General features: G+C 51.9%; 1 protein-coding gene across 2 annotated transcripts in view; it reads right to left on the bottom strand.

The window, feature by feature from the left end:
- The window catches only part of XXYLT1 (xyloside xylosyltransferase 1), a 214,194-nt gene extending 205,003 nt beyond the window's left edge, over positions 1-9,191 (bottom strand). Inside the window, exon 1 of one of the 2 annotated variants that reach the window (XM_040621411.1) lies at positions 8,627-9,191. In XM_040621411.1, coding sequence (XP_040477345.1) covers positions 8,627-9,127 — 501 coding nt within the window. In that variant the 5' untranslated portion in view covers positions 9,128-9,191. Of the gene's footprint in view, positions 1-2,056; positions 2,191-8,626 lie in introns of those variants that run through there. The other variant, XM_008708341.2, reaches the window with a different exon arrangement.
- Positions 9,192-9,703: the final 512 nt, after the last annotated feature.

Raw genomic sequence — 9,703 nt, 5'->3', positions numbered from 1 at the left:
GGGGGGGGTGGTTAGGGGGAGCTGGCTCTCTATCCACTAACCAGAAAGGGAGGGGAGGCTGCGGTAACAGTGATGCCCAAACAGAGGGGCCTGGGCTGATTCTAACCCCAGCTCTGTGTGGCACTAAACACGTCACTGCCCCTCCACCCAGGTCTGTCAGCTCACTGGGAGGACACTGCACCCACAGGTTCAGAATTTCCTTCCAGCTCCAAAGCTTGGTGATTCTGCAGTGTTCTGGGAAGGCAAGGGAGACTGATGCTGCCCTCGAGGCAAGCACGGTCTTTGTTCAGATTGATGTAATCTTTTATTTGGGGCCACCGGGCAGGGAAATGATATAGGTTGTGAGGTGGGCTACAGCCCAGCCCTCACTGGCTCCCACTCTCATGGGTGTCCCCTCCTCCCTAAAGCATGATACAGCCCAGCCCCATGACTTAGTTTGGGAGCTCAAGTAAGTCACCTGATCTGTCAGCCTTGGGGCCTCCTTCACCTGTCACAGTGATGCTCAAGTGAGATGTTTGTAAAAGCACATTTATAAACTCTAAAGTGGTGAACAGATGTTACTATTATTCTCCTAATCAAGTCTTCATACGAGTAACATTGCCTCATTGATTTTACAGATAACATTACTATATACATCCGAAATTTCTGACCTGTGTTCTTCAGAATACAAGCGTTTCCAGAGGTGCTGTAACATCTTTCTAGGTGGGGCAGGGGAGGGTTTTCTTGTAAAATGCTTTTTGGTAAGAAAAATATCAAATACATAAGAAAAATATCAAATATAAGAAAAATATCAAATATATGTATGCAGTTGTCCTTATCAATGTGCAATCATCTCACCATTAGTCACTGGGGAAATGCAAATCAAAACCACAAGGAGATGCTACCTCACACCCACGAGAATGGCTATGATCAGAAAGACAGACAACAACCAGTGCTGTCAGGGACGGGGAGAATCTGGAACCTTCATACACTGCTGGTGAGAATGCAGAATGGTGCAGTCACTTTGGAAAACAGTCTAGCATTTCCTCAGAGGTTGACTATGACCTAGCCATTCCATGTCGGGGTATATACCCAAGAGATCTGAACACAAATATCCACACAGAAACTCAAACGAATGTCCACAGCAGAACTATTCACAATAGCCAACCAGTAGACACCACCCAAATGTCCATCAAATAATGAATGGATAAATGTGCCATATCCATACAACGGCATATCATTCAACCAGTAAATAGGATGAAGTACTATCCATGCCAAGAGAAGGGAGCCAGATACAAAAGGTCACATATTGAATGAGTCTATTTTTTGAAATGTTCAGAACTGGCAAATTTATGGAGATAGAAAGCAATTTGTGGTTGCCGGGGCTGGGGAAAGAGGGGGATGGGGAGTGACTGCTAATGGGTATGGTTTGGGGGTGATGAAAATGTTTTGGAATTAGTGGTCATGGCTGAACAACCTTGTGAATATTAAAAACCACTGAACTGTTTTTTTTAAAGGGGTGCATTTTATGGCATGTAAATCCTGTTTTCTTAATTGCAAAAAAGAAAAATGTGATTATCTGTCTTTTTTAAAACGACCTCTAGGAACAGCAAACCGGAAATTGTGAGGAATTTACCAACCACCCATATGTCAGCGTGATTCAGCTACAGGATGGTCCCCGACCTATGTTATGTGGGCTTTGCCCTATAATGTTAACACACTATCTGTGTTACTATCTATGGAATTATCCGGACTGTATCGTAACGGGTTACAATAATACCATATAAGTTATTCCCTACAGATCAATGACTGAAGTTTTTCCTGAGAAACACGCATCGCTGTTTCATGAACATATTATCACTAAAAGAGCTCCGCCGGTAAATGGGTTTGGTAACATAGCACTGTTCTCTAAATTCGGGAGCAAAAAAAGTCAGCCTGTCTTTCCAAAGAGCCTCTCATTGCAGAAGGCATTTCTCAGATCACCTCTTTCCCAGACTGTCATAACTTCTTCACGTCTCGTTCACATGCAAGGTGCCTGCTGCTCCGACGAGCTGGAGAAGCTGCCTTTCAGTGTTACCTGTTTGTCATTAGCTTCATCAGTGAGACGGCCAGCATGGCGGTCTTTACACTTCTTTAAGCCCCAACTGTGAGCTGAGGTTCTCATCTTTTCGAAGCCACTCAGTTTTGCTCCTGCAGAAACTCTGGAAATACCCCAACGTGCACCGATCTTCCACGTCTGTCAGCCTCCTCCGTCCTCAGCACATGCTCCCCCTGGAATCCAAATGCTTTAAGTGTGGAAAGCTTCCTTCTCCTTCCTAACCTGTCATCCGGGGACTGAGCAACCCAGCCTCGTGCTCCGAGGAAGATGGGGCAGATCACTGAGAACTCTTACAGGATTTCCTGGCTTTGGCTAATACAGCCATCAGTCAGTCAACTGTGAATGCTGACTGAGAGCCTCCAGCGTGCCCGGAACTGTGCTAAGAATATGATGGTGGTGGGGGAAAGAGGGAGCACCTCTGTTTCCACTGTTTCGTGCCTTCTACACGGAGGACTTTCACTAGACCGGCACCCCTGGCCCCTTGCTCCCCGGCACGCACACTAACACCTCCCTTAAGGCAGGAGGAGAAACTGAGCTGATGGGTGAGTTTGGAAGGCGTGCCTGCCCTGGCCCCTTCCTCTGCTTCTACTTTGCCCTTCTTCTTCTCCTCTTCCTTCCCCTCGTCTCTCCCCTCCTCTCCTCTCCCCTCTTCTGGGATTACCTGTGGAGAGCCTGCCCATCCCCGCAGGGAGGCCAGTGGCTGTCCAGGGCTGCCTGTCCCTCCAGAAGTCTGTCTGATTCTTGTGTTCCAGGTTAGCAGGCTGCTTGTCCCCAGTCTATCACTTCCAACTTAGGCCAGAAATAGGAGTGGCATTTATGGGGTTCCTGCTGACCTCAGGAGGTGAAGAAGGGAAGTGATGTCCTGCTCTCACGGAGATTATATTCTACTAGGGAGAAGAAGACCGCAAATAAATAAAAGGATAGTTATTTCCTCAAACATGCAGAGCACACTCCCACCCGCAGCCTTCCCGCATGCAGCTCTGGCTCGAGCTCTCTCCCTTCCAGATGTCCAAAAGTCCATATTCTCACTTCCCTCGGTCCCTGCTCCAATGTCACCTCATCAGCAGGGCCTTCCCTGGCCACCTCGACCAGCCAACTGCCCCTCCCCCAACGGCACATACACTTCTTATGTCTTTACCCTGCTTTACCTTCTCTAAACTTCTCAGACTCTGACTTGCTCTATCTGTACCTGTTTATCTGTTTGAAGCCTCTCTCATCCCCCACAGCCCCACAGTGTAAGCTCCGTGAGAGCAGAAACTTGGCTCCATTCCAGCTGTTCACAGGCACGGGGTAAGCGCTCGTCTCTTGAACGAATGAAGCAACGAACAAATGAACATGTGCTACAGACAAGGTGATGGGAAAGAGGAGGAGGGCCTGGGTGGGGGCTGCTTTAGAAAAGGGGTCCAGGGAAGGCCTTTCGGAGCGGCTAACATCTGAGTGATCACACAACGCGAGCATAAGAGAAACACCGTGAAGCAGCAGCACTGGGCACCCCTGAGGCCTCTGCGGGAGGGAGGAGAGGACCACAGGTCGTGTCAGTGCTGGGTGATGCCAGGTGCTCCGGGGCCGGCTCGCTGCGCTGATTTCCCGGGCCGTGAGACCGGACCCCCGAGCGTCTCAGCAGCACTGGGCTGAGCGCACTACAGGACGGTAGCATCGAATGCTCACTGCGGCGGGGGAGGTGGGTGTTTGATCCTCACTTACAGACGAGACTTCGGAGGCCCTGAGCGGCGAGGCAGTCACCCAGCTAGTAACTGACCAACCGGGGTTGAAACTCAGAGCTGTCTCACTCTCTCGGGGCCATCTCATGCCCAACCCACCCACCGCGTTTCGTAGCAAGACAGGATGAATGCGAGTGTGACACTCAGCGGTGTGGATTCCTGGCTGGCAGGGGCTGTGCCTGAGCCACGTCTGTGTCCCCCCGTAGCTGTGAATCCAGGGTCCCACATACAGCAGGTACTCGGTCAGGCCTGGGGTAGGTGGGCTCCTAAGGGGTGGGGCAGGGATGGCTGGTCGTCTCTCCCAAAACCTGCTCTCCTCTCCTTCCTAACTGAACCCTTATATTTAACGGAGTACTCTTCTTTTGATTCTTCCTCCATCCTGCTACTGCAACACAGATGTGATGGCTAAAGCTGTAGCAGCCAGCCTGGCCCACAAGGACAAGGGTCACTCCCTAGGGAGAGCGACACAGGCAGCTGCAAGGAGCCTAGCACCCTCATGACTTCGGGAAGCCCCCATGAATGCCTACCAGGAATGCCTACCTCTGGACTTCCCTTTAGATACGAAATAAAGCCCAATCTTGTGTAAGCCACCACAATTTGGGGTTTCCATGGCATATTCTATCAAACCTGATACAGCAAGGTCAGATAAGTCTCGACGTAAGTTTTAGAAGCATAGGACTCCTCTTGACAAACAGAATGAGGCAACAGACGGCTCAGAAGCAGAGCAAGCAAAACCCCATGAGAAGGGGCAGCCTGGGGAGGAAAGGCTGGACAGAGAAGCTGAAGTCACCCACAGTAGGTCGAGAATTTGGAATAACCTGGGATGACAGTTAGCCCGGAGTCAGGAGGTGCTGAGTGGAGGTGATGTCATAAAAGCAGCATTTTTGCAAGACGAACGTGGCAGCCTCTCCCAGGCCAGCAGAACCAGGAGAGCCTGTAGGACAGAGAGAAGTGAAGCCAGATGTTTCCTGAATGCCTACTGTGTGCTAGGCACCGTGCTCCCAGGGAAGGCTGCACAGAGAGGATGGCCGAACTAGGTCTGAAAGATCGGCAGGAGAGCCCCAGACGCTTAGGGCAGTGAACTCCCAGGCCTGCCTCTGCAGCTCCATACAAATTCAGATTCCCAGGCCCCACCCAGTAGATTCTGACCCACAGGCTGGGGCAGCGTCCAGGATTCTGAATTTTGAATAAGCGCACCCATGTGATTCTGTTGCGGTCAGCAGTCCATAGCCCTATTGATACAGGCTAGCGGCTCCTAACCTGATGCTTGGAACACAAGCAGGTCTGGAGGCCTATTAAATAAGTGAGGAAATAATAGACTTCCACACTGTTAGGAGACAAAGCAGTAGATTTTGAAAGATTTTCAATAATAATGGAAACCAGATTTTTCTGGTGAAGTGAATGGTTTTTTTAGCTAATATTTAATTAACCAAAATATAATCTAAGGTCACTAATAATGTTCTGTGATCTATTTCTGCAACCATTTCAGCTAAAACGTATTTTGATTTCACTTGAAAATGGCCTCAGGAGAGACCCCTGGGTGTGAGCACAACTTCCACGCCAGCTCACTGGAGCTCTGCTCTGCAGCTTACACACATGGCGAGTCCAAGAGCTCACACTGAGGGAGGAGGCTGTCTCCAGACAGGGGGTGGGCAGGGAGCTGCCTTCCTCTCCCCAAGGTGTCCGCACACTTCAAGGCAACTCTCCCTGGGAGTAAACTGTCCTTATTACCTTCCCTCACAAGACAGAAGTACTCCTTAAAGAAGAAACATGGTATATGAAGATTTTACTCCTACGTGGAATTTAAGAAACAAAACAGATGAAAATACGGGAAGGGAAAGAACAATAAAATAAGATAAAAACAGGGGGGAGGCAAATTATAGGAGAGTCAACTAAAGAGAACAAATGGAGGGGGTGGGGGATGGGCTAACTGGGTGATGGGCAGTAAGGAGGGCACTTGATGTGATGTGTTACATGTAAGTAATGACTCCCTAAATTCTACTCCTGAAACCAACACAACACTGTAGGTTAACTAACTTGAATTTAAATGAAATCTCGGAAGAAAAACAAAGAAGAAACATGGTAGAAAGGGAAAAACGCTGACCTAGGACATGGGTCTAGTCTAGCCAGGTCAGTTACTCCCCAGGTGGCCTTGGGCAAGGCTCTTCACCCATTGTGCTATATGCTCTTGAAGGTCCCTTCCAGCCCTGATGAAACCAGGGTGAGAATTTCTACAGCTTCCTTCTTCCTAATACTGAAAGATTAATTCTTCGTATAAAATGCACTCCCATATGGAAGGCATGATATTCAGTGCTGGGGATACAACATTTAAGAGAAGTCAGGGTCTACACCCTTTGTCTACCTTGTCTTGAAAGGAGACAAATAATCCATTCAATAATTATATCATTACGACATCGATAAACATTACTAAGAAAAAGTACTTGGTGCTATGAGAATGTGTAATGGGCACTCAGGAAAGGTTTGCCAAAGCAATAACATTTACACTGAGACCCAAAAGCGGAGCTAAGGATGGGGGTTGGAGTAAGGCGGCACTCTGGACAGAGGGAAAAGCATGCATGAAGTGACGCCTGAAAAAGCATTCCTTTCAGGAATATTCCAAACCTGAGAGAGAATCAAATGACCAATAAAAGGAAGCACAAACAGAGAACAGATTCACAAAATCTGGACTCAAAACTAACACGATTTTGTCCAAGAATGACAAACTCTTATCAGACCACAGCCCTCTAGCTACAAAGCCCCCAGACCCTCATTTGCCATGCCTCAACACAGGTGCTGTCCATTCCCTCCCCAGGCCTTGGTGACCTATGGCTGTCCGAACAGAGCATAGCAGAGGGACGGAGCATGAAACACAGACACCACGATGGGAACCTGGCCCTGAGACCAATATTTTCTGGTACTGACTTTGGGCCAGGCATCATGCCTAGGGCAGGAGATAAGACCCAACAGGTTCATAGCACCAGGGTGCACCAGGAGGGAGGAGGAAGAGGAAGACGTGACTTTCAGGTGGGGTTTCCCTGGAAGGCTCCAAAGAGGGGATGGCAGCTGCAGATGGCCAAGACCTGGAGGCGGAGAGAGAAAGAGTATCCTGGCAGCAACATGACATAGCAAAGGCCTGGCAGCTAGAAAGCCCCAAGGGCACAAGAAGCTGCAGCTGGAGCTCAAGAGAAGGGGTTGGGTAGAGATCGGGCCCGAGTTGCTACCTCTGACTCCATAAAGTGAAAAAATGAAAATGCTGGTCTTCAGGGTGGTGTTTGGAGACCCAGTCAAATCCCAGCTCTGCCCAGAACGGCCCTTTGATCAAGGGCCCTTGGTTTTCTCCCTTGGAGCAGCACAGAGTTTCTCAAGCATTAGAGTCCTAGGGATCACCTGGGACATGCTACCAGGTCTTACCTTGAGATTCCAATCAGGTAAACTGGGATGGGCCCCCGGCTGAAAAACCCCAGGTGAGAGAGGGGGTCAAGGACCTGGATTCTTGGCCTCCTGTGGCATGAGGTCCAGGCCCGCATGCCCTACCCTGACAATGGTGGGTGCTCTGGACAGGCTCATTTGTTCTGGGCAGGAGACAGAGCTTGTGTGCTATGGGGAGCAGCAGGAATGGAAAGCTGTGGAAGGCTGGGCACGGACTGTCCCCAAGTCGAGGGACATTCCGGGGAAGGTGAAAGTTAAGTAAAGAGTGGCCAAGGGCCCAGGAGGGAAGGAAGGACATCCTAGGCAGAGAGTACAACCTGGGTAAAGGCATATTCGGCATAGTCAAGGTCTAAGGTGCACATAGGAGGATGAGAAGCAAGGCTGGAGAGGAGGGCCAGGCCCACAACACAGACAGCCCTCCTAGAAGTTGAGACTTGAGCTGCCACAGATCCCTGAACCCTGCAGGATCCTGGCAGCAGCTCCCCTTGTCACTCACTGGGCACAGACACATGGAACATTCTCTTACCTTACTGCCCCCTCCCCCACCATCAGTCTCCATCCTTTAAGATCACCTACTAGTCCTATCCAAAAATTAGAACTTGATCCCCTCTGTGCAACTATTAGGTCAATATGAGGCGAACAACTTGACTGAAGCAATTAACACTAAGCCAGGAACCTAATCTCTGACAAGCAGAGCCAGGAGATCATGGGAGATGATGGAGAGAGGTGGGAGCTGAGCTGCCAGAGACACTTTGGTCCAGCCTGGGACAAAGTGGCTAGCTCTGCTGTGCTCTCGCCAGATCATATCTGCACCTCTTAGAGCTTTTGCTTCCTCCCTCGGAGGAACCAGTGGCTTCTCTAAATGGGTTCGTGACCCTTGAGAGTAGGAAAGAAGGCACAGAGAGGGGATAAGGTGGTTCACACTGTCTGGGTTTGGGCTTAGGCAGTTCTGACTGAAATATGAGAGATGTCACTGCAACTTCAGTTCACGCGACCTCACTAAGACCCTGTCCAGCACACTCTGCATTGGACGACTACTGCCTTCAGATGACCTGTTCCAACCTCAAAAGTCAAAGATTGAGGAGAATAAAAAGTGCGGACTGTGAAGGCAGTGCTGAATCCTGCAAGGCCAGCAGAGTGGGGGCGAGCCAATTATCGGGGGAAGGGGAACTTAACTAGGGGGAGAGGGGTGGGGAACGGGTTAGGGTGGGCAGTCGACACCAGGCAGCACTCCCCTGCATCCGCCGATTGCTTCTGGCTCCTGGACACGCCCCCGCGCTACCCCCAGCTTACGGGCGAACCCACATTTAGGGCAAAGCTGGGGCAATGTGGGGGGAAGGGGCGACGGACGTATGGGGTGGGCCATCCGCCGGGAGCCCACAGCCGCAGCCCCGCTCACCTTGCACTTGAAGCCGACGGCGGGCGGCAACAGCTCTCGCAGCAGGGCCTTGGCCACCTCGCGGCTGGCCTCCTCGCTCACGAAGTGCAGGTTAAGCACCTCGTGCGCCTCGAACTTAGCGAGGCGCAGCAGGGAGCGGAGCGCGACGCGGGCCTTGGCCTGCAGCGCGGCGTTGTGTTCCGCCTTGGTGAACATCATCAGCAGGTGATAGTCCACCGGCCCGGGCCCGCCGCCCTCCAGGCTCTTGGCCTTGGCGCCCGGGGCCGGCGCCACCGAGCCCCGCGCCACCTCCGGCGCGGGCGGCGTGGGCACGGCGGGGGTCCCAGCGCGGGCCTCCTTCAGCCTCTTGGTGGCGCTGGAGAAGGTCTCCCGGCCCGAGCCGAGGTAGTAGAAAGCACAGACGGCCAGCGCCGCGGCCAGCAGCAGCGCGCAGTAGTGGGAGCGCACAGCGCCCAGGCGCGCCATGGCCCAAGCGCATGAGGGCCCGCCTCGCCGACCCATGCACCACGGGCCGGCGGACAGAGCAGCCGAGGAGCGGCGGTGGAGACCAGCACCCCGGCAGCCACTTAGTGGCCCAGGCGGCGGGCAGCGGCCATGGCGGGGGCGGTGCCGCGCTGCCCGGAGCCAGTCCGCGGGCGCTGATGCTCGGAGAGGCGGGGCCAGGGCCGCCCGGCAGCCGCTGGGTCCTAGATTTAGAAGAATTCAAGACGGGAAGGATCCAGCGGCGGGTGAGAACTCAGACTTCGAGAAAGCCAGCGAGGCTGTAAGGTCTGTTAAAACTCGCCGTCCTAAATGTCCAGCCCCAGACGCTAGAAATCGAAGCTGAGCCTTGAAAAGGTATAGAGGAGCCCCAACGCGGGACCTTCGGTTAGCAAAAACACTAAACTGGACGTACAAAAAGGGAAAATTTTTCTCTATATACCTTTCTCCCCCCAAACGTTTGTAGGCTTGAAGTCCTCTCTCCCCGCCGACTCCCTTCACACCTGGGAAACTAGCTGGGGCTAGGGAATTTAACTAACAAGCTCCTTCTCCATTCACGGTAAACGAAGAATGCCAGCTAAGGGGGAAATGGCCTGC

This window comes from Ursus maritimus, unplaced genomic scaffold (genome assembly GCF_017311325.1).
Source record: "Ursus maritimus isolate PB19 unplaced genomic scaffold, ASM1731132v1 scaffold_4, whole genome shotgun sequence".
In the NCBI taxonomy this organism is placed as follows: Eukaryota; Metazoa; Chordata; class Mammalia; order Carnivora; family Ursidae; genus Ursus; species Ursus maritimus.
The sequence above is the reverse complement of the archived record's forward strand: the minus strand, read 5'-3'. Positions and strand labels throughout refer to the sequence as shown.